The 23833-nt window shown below is 53.0% G+C and overlaps 1 protein-coding gene across 5 annotated transcripts in view; it reads right to left on the bottom strand.

Annotated features, from left to right (window-relative positions):
* Nucleotides 1–5786: 5786 nt before the first annotated feature.
* Nucleotides 5787–23833, bottom strand: part of ALPL (alkaline phosphatase, biomineralization associated) — a 68375-nt gene continuing 50328 nt past the window's right edge. For 4 of the 5 annotated variants that reach the window (XM_049878181.1, XM_049878180.1, XM_049878179.1 and 1 more), the window contains 10 exons: nucleotides 22217–22336; nucleotides 21824–21939; nucleotides 20012–20186; nucleotides 18860–19035; nucleotides 15069–15212; nucleotides 12669–12738; nucleotides 10801–10935; nucleotides 8345–8536; nucleotides 7758–7877; nucleotides 5787–6817 (listed from right to left, as the gene is read on the bottom strand). In XM_049878181.1, coding sequence (XP_049734138.1) covers nucleotides 6552–6817; nucleotides 7758–7877; nucleotides 8345–8536; nucleotides 10801–10935; nucleotides 12669–12738; nucleotides 15069–15212; nucleotides 18860–19035; nucleotides 20012–20186; nucleotides 21824–21939; nucleotides 22217–22336 — 1514 coding nt within the window. In that variant the 3' untranslated portion in view covers nucleotides 5787–6551. Of the gene's footprint in view, nucleotides 6818–7757; nucleotides 7878–8344; nucleotides 8537–10800; nucleotides 10936–12668; nucleotides 12739–15068; nucleotides 15213–18859; nucleotides 19036–20011; nucleotides 20187–21823; nucleotides 21940–22216; nucleotides 22337–23833 lie in introns of those variants that run through there. The other variant, XM_049878183.1, reaches the window with a different exon arrangement.

Here is a 23833-nt window from a genome sequence, read left to right as displayed (position 1 = left end):
TGCGTTCTCGTCTTTGCTTTAGGGCTGGTGTGCCCATTAGGCTCGTACACATGATTGAATGACAAAGCACAGTCCTCACCTGTGTCATTGCCGGCCCTGTCTGTAGCGCTGCCTGATCTTTGGCTGAAGGGTGAACCTTAGGATTGGCCTCAGTACTGAGTTAAAAGGGTGTCGGGGGCCATACTCTTGGGCTCCTCTGCCCATTTTACTGTGTGACTTCAACTTGGTGTCTGACCCTCTCTGGGCTGTCTTTCTTCCCCTGACCTGCAGAAGGTCACTCCAACCCTTGGCTTTGTCGGGGGTGCTGTGAAAAAAGGCCCTCCCTGCACCACAGGAGACACCCTCAGGAATGGAGGGCTCAGATGGACAAAGATCCCACCTGGCACCTAAACTTATTGTGAGGGTGGGTGTCAGAACAGCACCCACATCGCCTGAGAGACTTAGCCCAGGACTCTGGGAGACAAAGTGGTGGATGAGTACGTATCAAATCCCTCCAGACCCTGCCTACACCCCTCCTCTCACCCAGACTCAGCAGGCTGCCCTCAGCACACCCAGACTCAGAGCTGCCATTTTCCCAAACCAGAGTGTCCCCCCAAGGCTGACCCAGGAGCCCAGGCCCCATAGCACCCTGCCCTGGCACAGAGGTGGAGGCAGGCTTGGCTGGAGGCTGCGGGCACTCTCCTCCAGGACAGGGGCACAGCAATGGGTCTCCTCCCCACTTCCAGGCCACTTGTGCAGAGTGACACACTGCTTCCCCCTTTCTGCTCCTCTCCACCTCAGAGCACGCAGGAGGAAGCTGTGGCTTCAAGTCCATGGAGGGTGCAGGACTCCAGCGAGTGGGGGGCTGAGACTTGCCAGGCCCTACAGTGAGTCAGAAATGGGACCTGGGCCTGAACCCAGGACGGAAGGTCCAGAGTTTAGTGTCTCACCCACCAGACACTGAGCCCTGCCCCCTCCCACAGGCCCCCTCACTGCACGGCAGGGAACTTAGGCTGCGGGAGGAGAAGTGACTTGCCCAAAGGGCACAGTTGGCCAAGGCGAGAGCTGGTCTGAAACCCAGCCCTGCCCAATGCGAACAGGTACAAGGTCGTGTGAAAGGCGGTGTTGAAACCTACACTCAAGCCACACTGCCTGGGTGTAAGTTGCGGAGTTTTGAATGTTACTGTTCCTGTATCTGTGAAATGGGATTGCTCTGAGGGTGGCTGGGGGGTCAGTGGTTAATGTGCATCCTGCCGCACTCAGGAACAGGGCCTGGCGCACAGGGACGCTACAGAACTTGTGACTGCAGGTTATATTTCTGCCACTCGGTGATCGGTTCCCTTGGTTGGGAGGGAGAAGTTGCACCGGCCGGTGACCACCAGGCCCAGTCAGGGGACCCCAGCCCAGCTGCCCCCTACTTGGGCACTAGTGTCCACACCATCCTGTGGTTCTGCACAGAAAGCTGAGGAGTCAGAAAAGAGCTTAATGCTGTGATCAAGGCGACGTCTCACGAGGTCCAGGAGGCCACCCAGGAACTCAGGAGTCCAAATCCTTCTGAGGACTCAATCCCCTCTCCCCAGAAATCGGTGCTAGAGCTTGGTGGGAGGTCTTCAGTTCAGCCACCCGGCTAATTATAAACGCTGCAGTCTCAGGGCTCTCACCCCCCTCACTGCTGGGCTTGGGGCAGGGGGGAGGCGGTAAGTGGGGAGGCTGTAGGAGCCCACGGTTCTGCGGCTAATGGGGTAGGGGTTGTTTTCCTTGGCAAGGTTAGTGCCCCAGAGGCAAAGGGGAGAATGTGGATTGGGAGTCAGGCAGACTCAGGTTCAAATTCTGGCTGTCACGAGCCATGGGACCTGGAGTAGGTCACTATGCCCTGCTGAGCCTCAGCTTTCTCCACGTGTAAAATGGGGATGATATTGCCCACCTCACAGGAATGTGGGGAGGACTCCGAGAGTCAAAGCAGGAGAATGTACCCTCAGGAGGGTGACTTCACTGACCTGCCTCCAGCATTTAGTAGTTTGCGTGGTACATAGCAGGTGTCCTACCGCCGCCCCCAACACACACACTCAATCTCAGAGCGGTCAGTTTGTTGAAGATCTACCCATTCATGTGTTGATCCAGTTTTGTTCTTTACGAATGGAGCCAGGACTCTCAGCCACGTATTTGGGGTTTGTCCACCCTGCCCATGCCCATGGCGCAGCTTCTCCTGCCTGGTCTGTTGCAGCAGCCACCTTGCTGCTCTCCCAGCCACCAACCAGCTCCTCCCTGCAGCCACCTGGATGCAAGGATGACCTTTCAAAAGTGATGCTCACTTCCCTGCTCCAGAAACTTCAATGGCTCGCCAAGGTGTCCATGGTCAGCACTCCTTTGAATGGCATTTGAGGCCCTCCTGCCCTTTTCCCCAAGTTCCTCTCTCCTCACGATGTCTCTTTCTGAAGCCCCTCTATATCCCCACGCCCTGCACTGTCTCCCTCCCGTTGTTAAACTCAGCTCACTCGCTGCCTTTCCTGCCTCTGTGCCCACTTGTGCCCCACCTGGGTCAGGTGCCTCCATAGCTCCCTGCTTCCCAGCAACCTGGGATTGTCTTTGGCAGGCTCTGCTACGTGCCGTGAGCTCCTCGAAGGCAGACCCGCCACAACCAGACAGAGGCTTAGTGTAAGAATGCAGGGGGTACTGGGGGCTGTGGCAAACAGGAGAGCCATCCCCCTAATGAGCAGCTACCTCTCAAGTCGAGATGACCGCTGCCCTGAAGAAACATGGGGCCCACTGCCAGCCAGAACTTTCATTTTTCAAAACAGCCAGAAATCCAGATCATGTGTCAAAATTTAGATTCTCAGGGTGTCCAGGGGTGCATGAGTCAGAGGGATCCTGAGCACAAGTGAAGCTGAGGTGGCTAGCAGACCACCCACCCAAGCTTCCCTCATCCCTTCTTTACTATAGAGCAGTGGTCTCAACCTGGGGGGGGGGTGGTTTTGCCCCCAGGGGACGTTTGGCAAGGTCTGTAGATGTTTTTGGTTGTCACACTGGAAGTAGTGGTGCTACTGTGTATAGTAGTAGGCAGAGGCCAGGAATGCTGCTACACAGCCTACAATGCTCAGGACAGTCCTACAAAAGAGAATTATCTGGCCCCAAATGTCCATAGTGCCAAGGTTGAGAAACTCTGCTAGAGTTGGTGGGAAGCGGTTCCCAGCTGGAGACTACGTTTCCCAGCCTCCGTTGCATATAGGTGGGATCATGTGACTAGTTCTCACCCATGGAGTATGAGTAGAAGTGATGTGTGCAGCATTCAGGAAGACGCAGTTAAAAAGTCCCTATGCCTTCTCTATTGTGTGCTCCCTCATGGATGTGCTGGCAGATGGAAGGGACATCCAAAACTTTAAGAGAGAAGAGCCACAAGGTAGAAGGAGCCTGGGTCTCCAACGTCACTCGACCAGGGGCACCACCATGGGACTGGTGTTTGAGTTAGGAATAAATGTTTGTTGTGTTAAGTAACTGAGATTTCTGTAAGAGCAGACAGGGCTACCTCTGTGACGGGTGGAGGATTTGTTGGTTCACCTTTGTTCCTCCTCCCTGAGAAGGAGTCTGAGGACAGCAGGCACCATTGTGCTGTGGGTACTGACTGCCCATCCTTAGCTTCTACATCCAAACCAGGTGTGCTGATGGATGTAGCGGGACCTCTGCCTCGACCTCTGGCTTGGATTAGGACTCACAACTGCCAACAGTTACAGTAAGGGATGATGGGTGCTCCAGGCCTGAGCATGAGCAAGACCCAGCCTGGGTGACGGAGGAGTGGGGGAGACTGCCTGGAGAGGCGAGGGCTTCAGTGTCACTGATGTCTGTGTCACAAAGGACACATTGACCCATGGCCTGGAGTCAGGGCAGGAAGAGCTCCTTGTCCGTAAAGGGATCCTAAGAGCTCACTGTGTGTTACACACTGTGCTAGGCACTGTACGTGTTCAGCTTTGGAAACAGAGGGTCAGAGAAGTTGAATAACTTGAATCAAACAACAGAACCAAGAAAGTGAGGGAGCAGAGATTTAAACCCCTATCTCACAGACCATGCTTTTTAATCCAATCAGTGTATTCCAAGGTTTATCAGACACAGTTGGCCATTTGTATCCTCTGAGTGTTTGATATTCCAGCATGCACCTGGGGAGCAAGTTGGAGGGCAAGTTGCAAGCACCACGGTGTTCATTTCCCCAGGGAGAGCCCTTAGCCAATGATGGATGAGAGTTGGAGAATAAATGCTTCAGCTCCCTTGCTCCTTGGATGGGATAATGCTGAGGCACACCTTCTACGCTGTCTCCTAGAGTTCTGAAGTGGGATTGAGCTCCAGTTGCCCACAATGGTAACCTGTTTAATAACACATCCTTCACAACTTCCCTTTCCTATTTCACTTCCCTTCTCCCTAACTGGGGACTCTCTGAAATCCTTATCTCATGCCTGGGAAGACCCAACCTAAGACATAAAGTATGGTTTGCACATCCCTGAGACATTTTAGGTGGTACTGACGAGCTTTTAAAAATTGGCTACTTAAAGATGTGAATTTAAAGAAAAATGTCTAGGAAATAATAGACCAGAGATATGGCCAAAATTTCAAAGGTGGTATGAGAATGGCACCTGGGAAACACTGTTCTGTGTAGGGTTCAAGATGAGGTGGCTCTGTCCTAGCAAGAATGTATGCATGTCCTTTTATTTTTTTACCCCAGCATCAGCTTGGCTGTGCGTCCCTTTTTGCCAGGGCCGCTAGGAAGCTCAGAGAGGAGTTTTCTGCTCAGTTGCATTTTCATTCCTGAAGGATTCTACTTCTGACATGGTTTCTCATCTTTCTGAGTTCACATTTAACCGGTCTGTGGTATTAGGAACTCTGTGGGGCAGTTCTACTCTGTCCTATAGGGTTGTTATGAGTCGGAATTGACTCGACAGCAGTGTGTTTGGTTTTTGTTGGTGGTATTAGTTGCCTGAGAACCTGGTTGGCAGGAGGTTGGGAATGCATTATAAGCAAATAAAAGATGTGATTACGTGCCATTAAGACAGACCTGGATTCAAATGCCAGCTTCACAATTTATCTGGAGGACATTGAGCCATCGCATCACTTCCCACATCCTTGGTTTTCTTGTTTATAAATGTGGATGATGAGGACTTACTTCCTAGTGAGAATTAAATGAACTGAATATAAAGCATCAAGCACTGAGCTTGGCCTACTGTAAGTGATCAGTGTTCATTGCTGTGATTATTATTACAGAGATTTTCATTCCAATGAGGCAAAAGGAGCAAACTTAGGGAACTCCATATGCTCCCAATGTCAGGCACAATTCTGACTCCACTGCCCCTTCTTGACAATCAGGAATGAAAAAGGAAACCCCAATAGTTGAGCTAAGCTGTAAGCTCTTTGAGGATGAGGAGCGTGTTTGTCTTGGTCACCATTAAACTAAGACCTAGCACAATGCCTAGCACATACTCAAAATTTGTTGAACGAGCGAAATGAACGAATAGCTACAATGGGCCATACATGCAGTTCTGAGGTCATGAGGTCCTTGAAGTTCTCTCTGTGGGTTTCATAGCATAGAGGAACTCTTCTTTAATCCTTAATAGCAACGCACGAGTGGAGTGTCTCATTTTACAGATAAGGAAGCTGAGCCACAGAGACACAAAGCAATATGAGCGGCAAAGGACCCACTCGGCAGGAGACCCCTCTCTCCCTGCCCTCACCCATCCCCCATCCTTGGTCTCAAGTCCAGTTCTTCCCAGAGAAATGAACTAATTTCAGTCTACTCCTCACTGGCCACAAAGACAAAGACTCAGCTCTGTCTTCAGAAATATTTGGAAAGTTTTATTTAAATGTTTTGAGTTCCGTTTTAACCAACACCAAAAAGAGAAAATTTTTTGCCCTTCCAAACAGGAGAGTTACTTCAGAGAGGAGCTGGCATGCATGCTGGGTGCTGAGAAGTGTCTGTTCTACCAGGCCTGCTCTTCCCAGCCCGGGCCACCCAGACTTGGGGACCAGTCTCAGGAGATGACTTCCTGGGAACCGAACCCCAAATGGCCTTGGAATGAATGAGTGAGCAAACTCCGTCCTGAGGAGAGGGACATAGTTTCCCCTGGAGCAGGGCTAGGCTTGGGGGCAGGGACATAAGCATGATGGGGCCTGGTGGATTCCAGGGAGAAGGAGATGGGAATGAGTGCATCGGATCCGGAATGTTCCATGGAGGGTTCAGGGCCTCCAGGCCTGGGAAAGTAAGTTTGCTAGAAAAATAAGATGCTTTGAGAATTCTTCAGTCTGTGCTTTCTGCCTGCCCAAGAGAAAACTACCCTGTTGGCCAAAGGGGCAGTGGGGAGGGAGCAGAGGTCAGGGCCAGGAGTTGGTCTGGCCCCAGTGGAGGATTCCAGAGAGAAGCCAGGCAGGCGGCAGACTTTGGTTTCCTGGGTCCCCTTCTGGCAGCTGTGGAGTCTGCATAGGCCTCTGCCTCCCTGCCCCTTGAGGTGTGGGCTGCTGGGCAGGAGGGCAGCCCTGGGTGGGGAGGAGAGGCTGGCCATTTGTCATGGGCTGGTGTATGCCTGGGCCTCGGGCCCTCAGAACAGGATGCTCACAGGGAGCAGGGCCAGCAGGAGCAGCAGGGGGCCTGGAGAGGGGCTGCCCGCCGAGTTGTCCAGGGCACAGTGGTTGTGGTTGGCACCAATGCAGGCTGCGTAAGCCATCACGTGGGGGATGTAGTTCTGCTCGTGCACGCCATGCAGCAGGTGTGCCATGGGGCCCTTGGCGAAGACTGCTACATCCTCCCCGCCGTGAGTCTCATGGCGCAGGGGCACAGCCGACTGAGCCTGGTAGTTGTCGTGAGCTGCAGGCCAGAAGAAACACTTACTAAGAGGCTGCCAGGCAGGGGCCTGGTGATATGTGTGCAGCTTGTCTTTTCCTCTTCCAGGCTGGTTTGAATGTCTCCATTTTATAGAAGAGGAAACCGAGGCTTAGTGCAGTGACATCATTTTGCTCAAGGCCATGGGATTCGAACCTGAGTCTGTTCTTAATCAGAAGCCTGCACTCTAACCCCCCAAAAGAGAAGATTAACCTCATCAGGGCTGTTATGTCCCTGGGTGGCACGAAGAATTAAGCTCTCGGTTTCTAACCAAAAGGTTGGCAGTTCTAATCCACCCTGAGGTACCTCAGAAGAAAGGCCTGGTGATCTACTTCCAAAAGATCACAGCCATCGAAAGCCTTCTGGAGGACAGTTCTACTCTGACACACAGAGAATGGACTTGATGAAAATTGGTAACTAGTAGGCTGTTTGGATTAGGAGGGAAGAATCAAATGAAGGAATGGGGTTTGCCTCTTACCAAAGGCTGGACCATCAGGCCCCCACGGGTCTCTGGGAGTGCCAAGAACAAATAACTATTCAATAATATGAAAATGAATGAACAAACTGGAAAATTCATATACTGGAATGTTATACAGCCAGTAAAAATGGCGGTGTAACATATGTAGCACCTACAAGTACCAGGTACTATACTAAGCTTTTCACACTCATCTTATGCCCCAGACAACCTAGGGAGGTAGAATGGAGAAAACTGAAGCTGGGGAAGGTGGAAGTTACATGCTCAAAATCACACAGTTGCTAATTTGTAGAATGGGATTAAGATTATTCTGACTCAAGTCCTGGCTATTTTGACACCCCTGACCTTGCCCATATTTTTTGACCTTGCCCATAAGCCTATATACGCTGCCCCAAGCCCACCCAGCAGGGAGCCTCATCACCTCCCAGTCCTGGGCCTTGGCAGCCTCACCATAGTCCACCATGGAGACGTTCTCTCGCTCACCGCCCACCACCTTGTAGCCAGGCCCGTTGCCGTACAGGATGGCAGTGAAGGGCTTCTTGTCCGTGTCGCTCACCATGGGGGCCAGACCTGCATAGAAGGGGGTGGTCCTGGGGTCATGTTGGAGCACCAGGAATCTGCTCCCCGAGTCCCCAACTTGGGCCCAAACCACCTCCATTAAACTACTTTCTAAACCCTATTGATTTCTAACCAACCATCCCCAGTTCTCATGAAGCTCACATCCCTCCCACCCATCCTCCTCTGTCTACTGTCCATCTATGCATCCTCCCTCCCATTCTTCTGTCCATCCATCTTCTGTGTAGCCACCCACCCTCCCACCCATCCATTCACCCAATCACCCACTCAACTCACTCCATCCCTCATCCTGTATTCTCACCACCCATCAGTAACATTTCTTTCCCACCCAGTTATCACCAAGTCCCCACCATGTGCCGGGCCCTGGGCTTGCTGGCTCTCCCACTCCACTTCTACGCCCAGATGGGCAGATAGCAGACCCTGAGAGTGCCTAGTGCCCACTCCAATGGAGGCCCACCTACCAAAAATGGAGTTGCCACGGGGGGTATAGCCACCGAAGGTGAAGACGTGGGAGTGGTCAGCAGTGACCACGGTCAGTGTGTCTTCCAGAGAGGTCATAGTGCCCGCCTGGCCGATGGCCTGGTCCATCTCTACTGCCTCGTGCAGGGCCTGCTTGGCTTTGCCCTCATGGTGCCCATGGTCAATCCTGCCTCCTTGGGACACCAAGGCAAAGGCCTGGAGTGAGGGGGGGAGGAAGAAGAAGATCCGCATCCCTACCCTCCACCATTCTATAGATTGATTAGCCTTTCTTTGATAGGGGAAGGCAGTCACCTTCACTGGGTACCTACATAGTGCCAACCACCACACTGGGCATTTTCTGCAGCCCTTCAACCTTGACAGAGGCTCAGAGAGGGAGAGTCTCTTGACCAAAGTTACACGTACGGAAAGTGCAGAGCCAAGATTTCAAAGCAGATTCACCAAGCAGAAAAGTGTGTGTTCTTCCTACCACCCTACTCTGGTCCCAGCTCTCTGTCTTTAGCTGCTTGAAGGAGTCGCTGAAGACTTCAGGGGGGTTGTTGTTATTTTCAGGTGCCATTGAGTTGGTTCCAACTCATAGAGACCCTATATACAACAGAATGAAACACTGTCCAGTCCTGCGCCATCTTCATAGTCGTTGCTATGTTTGAGCCCATCATTGCAGCCACTGTGTCAATCCATCTCTCTGAGGGTATCCCTCTTTTTGGCTGACCCTCACTTTACCAACCAAGATGTCCTTCTCCAGGGACTGGTCCCTCTTAATAACGTGTCTAAAGTACGTGAGATGAAGTCTCTCCATCCTTGCTTCAGTGGGTAGAGAAGGGGAACCAGCATGCCTGAATACCTACTATGCGCCAGAAATACCAAACTGATGTCTCATTTCAGCTTCACAACAATCCTGGGTAGAGATGGGTACCATTAGCCCCATTGACAGATGGAGCAACTGAGGGCTAGACCTGGGAAGTCATGTGACCAAGGTGAATTTGCTAGGGTTTGAATTCAGGTGTGACTCACTCTAAAGCTCCTGTTTTTCTGTCTCCACCGTGAATATATCCCCTCAACCCATAAAGCCTAGGAACTGTCCACACCTAAAAGGTGGTGGAAGGCCTTGATGCCTGGTCAGTACTCACAGCAGGCTTCCATAGGCCTCTGGAAGCCCGAATCCTATCCCACCTCCCCCAGAGGAGCGCAGGCGGCCTGGCTATAAGCTTTCCTAGTGGCTTAGTGCTGTGTGACCTTTGGGGGCACCTTCCCCTCTTTATGAGGTTGCCTGGGTGGACACTTCCAGCTCTGAGGGTCATGGAGCCTGGCTGCCTGGCTGCCCTTTCTTCCCACCAGCCTGGGCGTCAACTGCTGTGGCCTGGCAGCCTGGTAGGGTGGGTCCTCCCTTTGTTGTGGCTTTGGGAGCAATTGGTCTGGCAGGCCCAGCCCTAGCCCTGCTCTCAAAGACTGCTGCTCCCGGGGGAGGCCATGCTCACCACCGCTGGTTCCTGGCGTCAGAAGTCTGTTAGGGGCCAGGACAAGACCGCCATGCTTGAGTGGGAACCCCAGGATTTGGCAAGGAAGCAGCTAAGCTGGGCTGGCGGCCACCAGCCTCCAGAGGGCGGAGGGACCTGTGTGTGTGTGTATGTGTGTCGTGAGATTACATGTGCAAGTATGTCCACATGCATGTGAGTGACTGTGTGTGTGCACCTGTGAATCCCAGGGAGGCAACATCAGGAACCACAGAGGACAATGGCTGTTAGAACATTGGAAGATTCTGGAATCTTTATCACTTCCTCACATTTCCTATTGTTACTAACCTTAGCTATTATATACTAAGGATGATGATATTAATACAGACACTGAAGTTTGTATTCTCTGCTGGGCCCTGTTCCAAGTAGTGTATGTCTCAGGATGCTGTGGAGGCTCACAAGGCCTCTGTGAGAGGGGAACTGTTTTTACTTTCATTTTGCAGAAACTTTCAGGTAAAGGTTATGCAGCCTATGGCTGGCAGCACAAGAAGGAGAGCTCCAGTCTGACTCGGGGGCCTCATGACAGCACTGGTAACCCTGTGAACATTGGGCCCAACATCCAGCACTAGAAAGCCAAGGGCCTGAGGGCTGCTCCCCCTCCACAGCCAGGCCTGGTTGGGGGGAATCCAAAAGGAAGAAACCTGCCTCCTCCCTCAGGAAGCCTTCCTAACCTGAGAAGGCTAGCATACCCTCTCCATGCCCAAAGGAAAAGACCTTGTTGGGCTGGGGAGCTAACAACCTAGGATCCCACAATCCATGCCTCACCCGCCCTCCACAAAGGAATTTTCCCACTTGCCCCATGTTGGGACAGTTCTCTTTGAGAGCTGGACACCAAGTCCCCTGGCCCAGGGTCATATATCAGAGCTCCCCTCTCAGTAGCCCTGGCTCCAGGGCAGCGTCCGTGCAGCCAGGCCTGGGGTCCCTACCTTCTACCAGCAAGAAGAAGCCTTTGGGGTTCTTCTTCAGGATCCTGATGGCCACCTGCACCATCTCGGACAGTGACGGGTCAGTCACGTTGTTCCTGTTCAGCTCGTACTGCATGTCCCCTGGCTCGAAAAGACCTGAGGAGGACACACGGGGGCCTGGATGGTAAGAGTCCGTGATTCTGTTGTGAGGACCCCTGAGACAGCTGGGGTGCCTCAGGGGACACACAACGCTCCCCACAACCAACTTGGGGCTATAGGGTAATGAGGGAAAGGGAGCTTATCTGGTAGCCCTTGTGGGCCCAGAACTGTACCAGGTGCTTCAGCAATGCTACCTCTTTTAATATTCACAACCACCGCCTGTGGGGTCGTCACCATGTCCATTTTGCAGAGGAGGAGACTAAGGCTCAGGGGGTGTTCAGTAACTTGCTATTTCAGCTGCTAAATGGCAGAACTGGAATTCAAATCCACTAGCCTCTCCCCAGCCTGGGGGGCCAGGACAAGGCACCATGGCCCTAAGGCAGTGGATGTGTCCTGTCCTGATGGGGCAGGTTGTATGCGTGTGTGTGTGTGTGTTTACACATCAGGCTTGAAAGGCATAGTAACCTGTGTAGTGAAACAGCAGAGGGTTTGGGGTCACTGTCCCTTCTGCTCACTGGGCTGGTTTTCCCACCTGTGAAATGGGGCTAGTGATCCATTCTTTGGGTTCCATGTGTGAGAACTCCGTATGTACCGTGTTGGTGTTGCCACCCTGCCAGAACACTCTGCCCTTCCGGGAGTGTGTGCACAGCCAAACCATAGTTCCAATTGGGAGAGTGCTCACTTCGTGCTCTTTAGAAGCATGTGGGTGTTGGCCTCCAAGATGGTGCCCAATGATCCCCGTCTCCTGGGATTCACGCTCTAGTGTGGTTCCCTCCTACACTGAGTAGGGCTAACCCATGCGTTATGAATTGAATTGTGTTCCTCCCCTCCCCAGACCCCGCCAAAAAAAAAATATATGTTGGAATCCTAACCCGTATACCTACGGATATAATCTCGTTTGGGAATAGGGTTTTCTCTGTCATGTTCATGTGGCCATATCAGTGTAGAGTGTGTCTTAAACCTACCCACTTTTGTAATATAAACAGAGCAGATTAGGCACGGAGACAAGTAAGCACAAACAGAGAGGAAGATACACACCTATCCTGAGGTAGGTCCTATCATCACCCCCATGTTAGAGATGAGTCATTATTCCTACTGCATAGAAGAGGAAACTGAGGCACAGAAAGGAGACATCACTTGACCAAGGTCACACACTCATAGGTGGTAGAGCTGAATTCTACACCCATAGCCAGGTGGAAAGAGGCCCCAGATACCTGCGTGGTGATCCCAGGACCCAGCCTGCACGGCCCTCCACCTCAGGGCCTCATTTTTCCAAGCCTGGCATTGTTCCTGGGCCCTCACCTGCTCCCCGCACCCTGGGGAGGGGAGGCAGTCCCCAGATAGGACCAGCAGAGACAACATGGCTGGCTTCTCCACCTGGTTACACAGGAGAGCTGACTACAGGGCCCCTCTCATCAGCCCAGGAGAAGTTCAAGACCCAGCTTCCAAACAGGGTCAAACTCTAATCAGCTGTGGGGCATGCCGCATCTCACTCTCCCTCTCTGAACTTGTTTTGCTTTTGCCCAATGGGGTTAATCACCTTGCACAGCCATCAGATTTCAGGCCTGATTTCATGAACCAGAACCTCCTGCCTGGCTCTGGAGCCCAACGTCAAAGGCCCCCATGTCGGGGGCGGGGCTGCTGGGATCTCACCCTAGGTGCCAGACTCACCCAGCCCTGGCCACGGGCAATCAGCTGTGCCCTCAGCTCCATCCACTCTACTTACTTACCCAAGAGGTAGTCCACGGCATGGGGGTCGAGGGTCAGGAGCTCTGTGCGGTTCCAGACATAGTGGGAGTGCTAGAAGGAAGGGCCTGTCTCAGCATGTGTCGGGCTTGGGGGAGCCGGAAGGAAGGCATTTATTTGTTCCTTCACTCAGTTAACAACCCTTCCCTGAACACCTACTATTGCTGGCCTCAAGAAATCACAAACAGGCAATTAGAATGTAGGTGACAAGAATTGGGGGGGGACACTAGGAGACCCCCAGATGCAGGGATCAGGGAGGGCTTCCTGGTGGAGGTGATGTTCTAACGGGGACCTGGAGGTCAAGTAGGAACTGATCAGCCTGGGATCAAGAGGGAGTGTGTTCCAAGCAGGGGGATCATGGGGCAAAAGGGAGGGGCAGGAGTACTTGCTGAGGGATGTGGGCTGTGTGTGTTCTAGGCGCATGGCAAGCCAAGGAGGAAGCAAAGCCTGAGGTCTGCCCAGGGGAACCTGTCTAGGAGGAGGAGAGGAAGTCTTGCTTCTCCAGGGTGGGGAGGCTACAGGAAGTGGCTGGCCCAGCTTAGCCAGGAGATGGCACCATTCAGGGCCTGGACTGGGGGTCCCGGCACTGCCAAGAATCAACTGTATGTCCTTAGGAAAATGCCTTGCTTTCTCTGGGCCATGGCATTGGGATCAGTGGTTTTCAAACTTTTTCCTTGGAATACCCTCAGGGGCTGCTATGGGGAAGGTGGGAGACTAAGGAAATAAGGCTCCGGAAGTGGCCAGAAGTATCCTTGTTCCACCAAGGAGGCTCTCATTTAATCCCCCCATCAGCCCTACAAGGTATGTACAGTTATTCCCATTTTACAGATGAGGACACTGAGGCACACAGATGATGCTGCGACTAAGTTAAATCTACTCTTAAGGAATTTCCTTTTAGAAATGCATGGCCTATCTGGGGCCCCATGGTGACACATTGTCAGGTCCATCCAACCCCAGGACAGGTGTGTGGGCCCTCTCTCTCCATCTTGGGAGGCTAGACTGAGCTCCAGGGTAAGCACCCTGACTGGGCAGGAAGGATTAAACTCTGGCCTCATTTTTCATGTGGAGAAACTGAGGCTGGAAGGGGACGTGTCTCCTGGGTTTGGGCCAGGATGAGGCTCTGGCTCAGCCTGGGCTGACTCAGAAGGAATGGAAAGAGTTTAAAGCTACTGAACCACTCCTACTCCACTCCATGGGGCCCGTTCCCGGGCCCCGGCCTCCACCGTGTTCTTGGCCCAGCCCCATCCCACGAGGCCTCCCTGAGGACCAGTCCTGGAACCCTCAGAAACCCAACTCCAGAGTGACATCAAAGTGGCTGCAAGACTGCTCCCCACTGTCTTCAGCCCTGACCACAGTCATCTCCAGACCCCAGCTGCCCCGTGCCCGGCAGGCAGCCACAGATTTAAAGAACAAGCGGCCTCTCCAAGGATTCAGAACTCAGGCCATTCCCACGGGCCCAGCCTCTCCCAGCCCATTCCCTTGTTCTGGTCTAAGTGAGCTCACTGCTCAGGGCTTCCACCTCAAGCTGTTAGAGCCTCCCTCCCCAGCCAAATGGGCCATACTGCCTGCTGCTGCTGCCTGATGCCCCCCCGCCCCGATCCCCACGACCGTCCCTGGCCCACCACCCAACCAGGGCTTCAAACTGGTTTGTTCTAGAATTTGCATTTTCACCCCAGATATACCGAATCAGAATCTACATTTTAACAAGCTCTCTAGATGATTCTTGAGTATAATAAATTTTGAGAACCACTGCTCTACTAGCGGTTCGCAGAATCAGTCCCTAATCACCAGCATTAGCATCACCTGGGAACTTGTTAGAAAGGCAAATTCTCAGCAGGGGGTTGAACTCATGAACCAGTTCAAAGCCCTGCACCCAACACTGCCTCCTACAGCAGGTGTTTCTCCAGCCCCTCCTGGGCACCTCCATCGTGCTAGCTCAGGGCTCTCTGCCTCTCCCTTGTGGTTTGTCCCTCTCTGATCCCATAGGCCCACGGGCTTCTTACCAACCCGGCACACAGCACTCCCAAGTTTGTTTCTTTCCTCGACCGTCTGATTCATCCTGTGTATTTCATGTCCAGCCATGGGCCCCACACACAATAGGTGCTCAGGTTGACTGAATATCCATTCAGGTCACTCCCTGCCCACCCTCTTGAGTATCACCTAGCCCTCTCAGATGCCTTCCTCTGAGGAAAGGAGCTGCTTGACCATCTACTATGTGCCATTCAGGTTTCTGTTAGCCCAGCCGAGAGCCCCATTAAAAACCTATTGCAGTAAGAATTATAATCTCCATTTTACAGAGGAGAAAACTGAGATTCAGAGAGGGGCCACCCAGCCCACCACAGCGCGGGCCACCTCTGCAGCCATCTGGCCCCTGGATGTGTTACCTTGTGTCTCGGTTTGAAGGTCTTCCAGATGTCGATGAGGTTCAGGCCGTCTAGCCTCGTGCCCCTGGCCTTCTCGTCCATCTCGTACTCCACATCGGTTCTGTTCTTGGGGAACATATACTTCCGGCCACCTCCCATGATCACCTAAAGGGGACAGAAGCCATCAGTACCCTGGGGTCCAAGGCATCTGGAAGCCCCAGTGGCCCCAACCCAGAAACAGAAAGCCTGACCCTGGAGATGGTGTGGACACATATCCAGCACGGCGACTTCAGTCTACCTGCCCTCTCTGAGCTTTCACTTTCCCAGCCTGGAGAGAAAAATCAACTTCCTTCTGACCCAGAAGATGGAATCATGAGTCTCCTGGGGCTGTGGTTTGGGGCTTTGGCATGAAATATTGGAGCTACCAATAACGCAGAACCAGTTCCTGTCGAGTCAATTCCAACTCATGGTGACCTCATGCGTGTCAGAGAGAACTGTGCTCAGTATCTGATTTTTGGGGACTAGACCACCAGGCTTTTCTTCTGAGGCACTTCTGGGTGGACTTGAACCTCCAACCCTTCAGTTAGCAGCCAAGCCCACCAATAGTTTGCACCACCTAAGGACACCCACCAATAGCCTACCTTAACTGGCTTTTCAGAATCCTGACGCACACCTCCCGCTTTATAAGAGTAATACCACATATTGAGTGCTCACCGCACGGTGATAAAATACATCATCTTATTCAACTTTATAGCAAAGCTGCAAAAGGACTTGTGCCACCTTTTCTTCCAAATAAAGACCGACGCAGAAAGGTGATTTCTGTCCCCCAGGGTCACACAGCTAGTAAACAGCAGGGTCAGGATTTGAACCTACGGTTTCTCTGACTCTGGCACCAGAGTTATGCTGTGTCCGTAGAGCTGAGAACAGGGCCTTCAAGAGCCTCCTCTCGCCACAGTGAGGCAGATGCCCGAAGGCGAGAGGCCCCAGCCAGGGAGGTCTTTGGGGCAGCCCAGCTGGGAGCCGCTTGGCCCACCGCAGCCTGGGCAAACAGTGGGGCTGGGACTCACTGTCTGTGTAATCACTGCCAGGCTAATTTTACCCACCCTGGCTGGCATGCGTGGGCGGATGGACGCGGGGCTGTTTGTTTTCCTTGGGAGACCATGTTTGAAGTCCTGACTATTTTTAAGATGGAGGCCAAGAGCAAAACAGCCACCGCCCGTGGTGACCACCACACTGGTGTCCTCCTGTCACCACAGGTTCTGTCCCAGGCCACTGCCCCGGCTGACACCTTGGGAGAGCAGAACCCAGCTGGGGCTGGCCCCAGCACCACTGTTCCCACGCCTGGTACTTCGTAGCCCCTTCCCTACCTTGTACCCTGTTTCCCTCCTCAGAACCCAGGGCCCGCTAGATGGAAAGGGAGCCAGGAGCCCAGGCAGGGGTTGGAGGCGAGGCTGGTGCCCCAGGACCAGCCTGGACCATGGGGTACTGGAAGGGCCAGGGGCTTTGGTGTCACACTTGGGTTTGGATCCTGGCTGTGTCACTTACTGACCCAGAGCCTGTTACTTAACCTCTCCGAGTTTCCTTATCTGTAAAATGAAACTAACACCTACCCATAGGAGTGTCATAGGAGGAAATACAGCAATCCAGCATAGTGCCCATGGGGACTCTGGTAGCTATTCTCACTGCCAGGAGTAGTAGAAATGAAAATGTTTCCAGAGGGCCGGGCTCCTTGCTCCAGCTCCAGCCAGGAGCACGGGGAGTGGAGAGGCTAGGAGGGGAAGAAGAGGACCCCAGGTCACTTGTCCCTCCCCCCACCACCAGTGTTCCCACAGAACCTGACCCCTTGGCATTTCCAGGGTGGAAGATGAAGCCCCCAATCTTCTTGCCGGAGCCTCATCGTTTCCAGCCCAGCAGAGACTTCACACGGGCTCATTAAACGCCCAAATAACAGACTTGCTGTTTGGCTTTGGGGTTTGGGTTTGTGTCTCTCTTTCTTCTTTTTTCTTTTTTTTTTTTAGCAGGAGATATTTATTTTCAGGGCGGACTCCAGGATTTGTGTTTCATGGACAGCCTTGGGACTGAGGGGCTTTTGGGTGGTGGAGATGCGGGGGAAAATGGGGCTTGAGTGGAAAGGAACGGGGAAAGAGGGGAAGGGAGACGGGAGGAAAGTCCTCACACTTGTCCCACCTCTTTCCCTTCTTTCTTCTCTCCCTCCCTCCCTCACTCTCTGAGTGTCCCCCAGCAGCCCTCCCATGGGCACCCCCACACACCCCCAGATGAAAAGCCTCTCTCTCAAGCTTTTGTTCCCCATCTCAGGCTGAGCCTGCCAAATCTCTCTAAAGTGCAGACCCGTAATTACACCCTGTGCTTGTCCTACAAGTGTTCTCACATCCATGACCTCATCTTGGCCTCCAATGGCCCCAGGAGGAGGCAGGTGGGGCTCTTTGTTCTTGTTACACAGGTGGGGAAACTGAGGCTCTAGGAGGGGAAGGGATTTGCTCTAGGATGGGGTGACTTTGCCTCAAATGTCTGCTCACTAGAGGTCCACAGAGTTCTTTGTCCTGAAAACCCATTGTCGTTGAGTCAATTCTGACTCTTAGCGACCCTATAGGACAGAGTAGAACTGCCTCATAGGGTTTTCAAGGAGTGCCTGGTGGATTTGAACTGCCAACCTTTTGGTTAGCAGCTGTAGCTCTTAACCACTATGCCACCAGGGCTTCCTTTGTCCTGAAAGGTGGTGCTTAATCCACAACTTGGAAGAGGGACCAGGTGGCACCAGGTGGCACCTAGAAATTGGGGGAAAGGTCACGGGGGAGGGAAAGGGCAGGTCTGGCAGGTCTGGAGGTAGAGGGAAACAGAGGTGAGGGGTGGCTGGGGTCCGAGGGCTTTCTGTGAGCCTCACTGAGCCCCCTTTTCAGGCTCAGGGGGCCAACATCTCTCTCCCCGCTGCTGTACTCCCTGACTCCACCCTGCGGTGGGTAACAAGAGCCTGCAAAAGGAACGAGCCAAGAAGTTCGCAGTTCAGAACAGAGAGTAGGGGCCAGTCTGCATCAGGTGGACAAGGTCAGGGGAACACGTGTTATGCCTGTGTGCGTGGGCCTGCTCAGTATGTTGATTTGTGTTATAGAGTAGGGACACGGGGCTCGTGCAGAAACACTACCACTTTCTGAGCCTTCACCAAATGTCAGGCCCTGTGCTAAACTCTCTATAGAGATTGCCTAATCTAGTTCTTGCAATGGGCTAATAGAGGTAAGTAGGTTTCACAAAGGGGCAAATAGAGGCTCAGAGAGGTGAAGTAACTGACCCAAGGTCACAAAGCTAGCAAATGGTAGGTCCAGCAGGTGAAGCCAAGAAGTTCAAAATGAGAGTTTGCTCTAGCCATTGTTCACAATGCCTCTTTTCCAAGTGGATGTCTACATGCTGGGTAGGTGTGTGGGACACATCCTGTCTGCACAGGTGTGAATGTGGAGGGCAGGTATTCACCTCGGGTGGCCATCGTGTGACCCCCACCCTCCATGTGGAGGGAGGGGGTGCCAAGCCAGGTTCCAGTTTTTGGAATAATCCCCGGGCGCCTGGTCCTTGGGGTGTAGTGGTGGCCACACCAGGGTTTACCCCCAGCCTCACCACAGAGAAATCCCCCAGAGCCTCCCTGCCCCAACCGCAAATCCCCTAATGGGCTGGGAGCCTTCCCAGGTGTGAGGGCAGCCAAGCCAAGCAGCTTTTCCTAGGCCAGCCTGGGCCTGAAGGCTCCCATCCACCCCAGGACCCACCTGACCAGCCCTATCCCTGCACTGGCCCCAGCCCCCCCTCACCTCAATGTCCTTGATGTTGTGCATGAGCTGGTAGGCAATATCCTTGCAGCCCTGGCTCAGGGCCTCTGGGGGCATCTCGTTGTCTGAGTACCAGTCCCGGTCAGCAGAGTGGGCGTAGGCAGCACTGGGAGTGGCATGGTTCACTCGGGTGGTGGTCACAATGCCCACAGACTTGCCTGGCGTGCAGGAGAAGGGGGATTAACATCATCTGGAGATGGGGGTATCTAAACTGCCTCCTTTTCCCAGCCAAAGCCTGGTCTCCCAAGAGCTCTACTGACTGCCTGGGCCTCAGTCACCCCATCTGGACAAAGAGTATGGGGGGTAGCTTCCAAGTACCCTGGCAGCTCATACACCCTGCCTCTGTGACCCTCCCATCCTCCTGATGGCTCTCTAGCTGTGAGCACCTGGGCTAGACTCCTCCCCTGCATACAAGACCCCACTCCTCCAGGAAGCCCCCCACCCATAAGAGCCCCTTCCAAGGGATTGCAGGTGAGGTGTGGCTCTGTCACCCACATCAGTCTGCCTCGTACCCTGATTCCACATTTCCTGAGAGTATGGGCCAGGTTGCCCCAGTCCCAAGTCCTTCCTTCTTCCAAGGGAGGAGGAAGAGGAGCTGGGCTAGGTCCTTTATACACATTATCTTACTCCCTGTTCACATCCAGCCTACAAGGGGCTATGTTTTCATGCCCATTTCGTGCCTAGGCAAATGGATATAACCAGTTAGCCAGTTGCTATCGAGTCAATTCCAACTCATGGCAACCCCATGTGTTGGGTTTTCATATGGCTGATTTTTCAGAAGTAGATCGTCAGGCCTCTTCCAAGGCACGTCTGGGTGGACACGAACCTCTAACCTTTCTGTTAGCAGCTGAGTGCATTAACTATTTGCACCACCCAGAAACTCAGGGAAATGAGGTTGTCTGCTTGGGGTCTCAGCTGGGCAGTGGCAGACCTGAGACTAGAACCCACCCCTAACCACTAGCCTTCCCTGTCGTGGGAGGGATTCCATGAATATTTCAGACTCCTGGAACATCAGAGTTGGAAGAGCCCACAAGAGTATCTTTTTCAACCATCTCCCCATTGTACAGTTGGGAAGACTGAAGCCCAGGCAGTTCATAGAGCTGGGCCCCATTCTCTGCTGCTTCCCCTACTCACCAGCATCCTTGGCCCAGCGCAAGATGGAGGTGACCTCATTTCCCTGAGTGGTGTTACACTGGGAGCGCTCAGTTGCTGCACTCACCCCCACGGTGCCCTCGTTGGCCTTTACCCCACACAAGTAGGCTGTGGCAGTGCCCGCACTGTCCGGGACCTGAGCGTTGGTGTTGTATGTCTGCAGGTGACAAAGGAGGGTCAGGACATGGCCAGGTCTTGGTCCACACTGTTGCCCACACACACCCACGGGGACTGGGCATGACCCACCAAGGTCCCCCTGAGAGCCATCTAACTGCCTGCTTCCTGCCCCACTCCCTGTGCCCAGGCAGCCACGGCACAGCAGGAAGGTACCAGAACCCAGGTCTCCAACATATAGAGAAAAGAGGGTTCGGTGGAGGGTTGGGGGGGCAGAGAGCAGGCTGAGTCAGCTGAGGCCTTTCTCTAGGTTGGGGTGGCAGGAGCCCCTGAGTGGGGAGGAGACGGGTGAGTCTTAAAGAAGGGAGGGGGGCTACTGCAGGTGTGGAGAGATGGGGAAATGGGGAAGTAGTGAGAGGGAGATAGGATCCAGAAAGATGAGAGGCTGGTGCTGTCTGCCATCCACCCCACCCCCGCTCAGACCTCTAGCACAGGCCCTGAAACTATCTGTGTGTCTCCTTTCCCCACCAGCCTGTGAGCAACTAAACCCATGGCTGTCAAGTCGATTCTGACTCATAGCAACCCTACAGGACAGAGTAAAACTGCCCCGTAGGGCTTCCAAGGCTGTAATCTTTAAGGGAGCAGACTGCCACATTTTTCTCCCGTGGAGCAGCTGGTGGGTTCAAACTTCTGACCTCTTAGTTAGCACCAGGGCTCCTTTGTGAGCAACTAGAAGGCACAAGCAGAGCATTACAGTCTCTGCTATTCCCCCAGAAGTGAGCCCAGGGCCTGACTCAGAGTGTCTAGAGGAGGTTGATGGCACACCACCACCACCAATGACAATAGCTACCATTGAGTATATATTGCCTTAAACCCAATTAATTTCCTCAATCGCCTTGGGAGAGAATGTATGAAATAATGTTGCGTGCTACAATACGGATGAGCCTCAAATAATCCTGATTATAAGTGCCAGACACGAGAGTATATGCTGGAGGCTTCCATACATACAGCATACAAAGGCGGGCACAGCTCATCTATGCTGTTAGAAGGGAGGATGGTGGCTATTTTTGTAGGGCGGGGGCTGGTGACTAGAGGGGACCCAAGGATCTCTAGCTGTGGTCATGTCCAGTTTCTTGATCTGGATGCTGGTTAGACAGGTATGTTCAGTGTGTGAAAATTCAAGCTGTATACTTGTGCACTTTTGAAAACGTAATGTTGTACTTCAGTCATGAGGCAGTGGTGGTTCCATGGTAGAATTCTCGCCTTCCATGCAGGAGACCCAGGTTCAATTCCTGGCCAGTGTACCTCGTGTGCAGCCTCCACCTGTCTGTCAGTGGAGGCTTGCACGTTGCTGTGATCCTGAGCAGGTTTCAGTGGGGCTTCCAGACTAAGACAGACTGGGAGGAAAGACCTGGTGATCTATTTCTGATTAGTGAAAACCCTTTGGATCATGAGGATGGCTCAGGACTGGGCAGCATTTTGCTCCACTGTTCTCTGGAAGGAGCTCCTGCTGCCCTCGTTTCACAGTGGGGCCACTGAGACCCAGGAGGACTGAATACCTTGCAGCATGTGTAGGCTTAAGCCCAGGTCTAGAGGATGCCAGTCCTGTGCCTTTTCTCCTGTGTTGCCAAGTTGAGAGGTGAGAGGTTGGGGCCAGGGTGGCTTGTGGCTAGGGCTCACCTTGGAAAGGGCCACAAAGGGGAACTTGTCCATCTCCAGCCTGGTCTCCTCCCCGGGCTTGTGGTGGAGCTGACCCTTGAGGATGCGGGCGGCCGTCACCGTGGAGACGCCCATCCCTGTGGCAGGGAGTAGGGGGCCTCAGTCTCTACAGCTCCCTGCTCTCCTATCAGCCTTCTTGGGTACCTGTATCTCTCCAGTTTGGTGCCAAGGTAGGCTTGGGTAGTGGGCACCAGAGGGTGGCTCTTGGGGCCACAGCCTGGCCCCTCCCATCCCCTTAAACATGCCCACCCTTTGGGCCCCAGCCCTTCAGCACAGACCCCTTCACCTCAGTCTGGCTTCCCGGGATCCTACTACGTGCCTGTCCAGCCCCTCCCTCAGGCCCCCAGGCCTCACCATCTCCCAGGAACATGATGACATTCTTAGCCACGTTGGTGTTGAGATTCTGAAGTTCAAGGGCATTTTTCAGGGTCTGCTGAGCCTGGACTCGCCAGTAATTGGGGTCTTTTTCTTTCTCTGTAAGAGAAAATGGCAGAGTTACTTGGCAAGGTAGGGACAGATTCCCCTCCTAGACTTACAGACACCCCAACATCTCAGGGCTGAGGGCTGAGCAGCTTAAACTTGGAGGAGGATGCAGTAGTTGCCCATCTATTGGTTTGCAAATATTATGCCAGTCAAAGTCTCCAAACGAGCCTGTGAACCCTGGAGTCTTCTCCCCACATCACAGAATGAAGAAACCATGGCTCAGAGACACCAAGCCTCTCGCCCAACGCCACACAGCACTGGCAGACACCAGCAGAGCTGGGCTTCACTCCAAAGCCCACACACTTTCCTCCCACCCAGGAGACAGAGATTCTGCTAAGGCAGCAAATGAATTGTGCTAGCACAGTTAGAAGGGTAATGTTTAACCTATTCAATGGAACAAACTACTTCCAACTGCAGGAGTCTCCAGATGTATCCAGCCTTCAATTATAAACTCTGCTCAGCTTATTCATTAAAGCAGGTTCAGCAGGAATACCACTTGGCCAAGTTAAGAGTGGTACTGGAAAGCAAGACTTGCCTTTTGTTTAATGAACCCAAGTTAAAGTAGTCACTTGAATATTCAGCAATTCAATTTTTTTTGTTTCATTTTAGCCATTCAGAATCTCACTTCTGTTAGAATAAATTAGCAAGGAGGCCGTGTTGTGTCCCTAACCCCTCATCCCTCACTCTCATTGATAATAACTCCCATTTGGACGGCACTTTACAGTTTGAGGAGCCCTGGTGGTATAGTGGAAACCTTGGTGGCATAGTGGTTAAGTGCTATAGCTGCTAACCAAAAGGTCAGCAGCTCAAATCCACCAGGTGCTCCCTGGAAACTCTATGGGGCAGTTCTATACTCTGTCCTATAGGGTCGCTATGAGTCAGAATTGACTCGACGGCAACTGTTTTTTTTTTTTTTTTTTTAATGGCGTAGTGGTTAAGAACTTGGCTGCTAACCAAAACGTTGGCAGCTGGAATCCACCAGTCACTCCGTGGAAACCCTCCGGGGCAATTCTACTCTGTCCTGTAGGGTCGCTATGAGTTGGAATTGACTCGACAGCAATAGGTTTGGGTTTTTGCTTACAGTTTAAAGATAAAACAGGAACCAGAAATACCCTCTTCTCCCTCTCTCACGTGTGTGTGTGCGTGTGTGTGTGCGTGTGTGTCCAGTCATCAGTTCTCCAGTGGAAAGAACCTGACAGAACTCAGTAAAAATCCCAAGTACACCAAGTACCAGCTGTGTGACCTTAGGCAAGTCACCTCCTTGAGCCTCAGTTTCTTCCGCTGTCAAATGGAGTTGCTTGTACCTTCCTCTCGGGGTTGTTGTGAGGACTGGATTAGATAAGGCAAGTAACCTTGCCTAACCTCCTGGCCCACAGGAGGTGATCAAAGTTGTTCGCTTCCTTCCCTCTCCCCATAATTCCATCTCCCGGGCTGGAAGCCCCTTTTCCTCCAGGCAGAGGCCCAGATTTCCTGTCCACGGAAATCGGT

This window comes from Elephas maximus, chromosome 3 (assembly GCF_024166365.1).
Source record: "Elephas maximus indicus isolate mEleMax1 chromosome 3, mEleMax1 primary haplotype, whole genome shotgun sequence".
Classification (NCBI taxonomy): domain Eukaryota; kingdom Metazoa; phylum Chordata; class Mammalia; order Proboscidea; family Elephantidae; genus Elephas; species Elephas maximus.
This window is presented reverse-complemented; position numbering and strand designations above follow the sequence as displayed.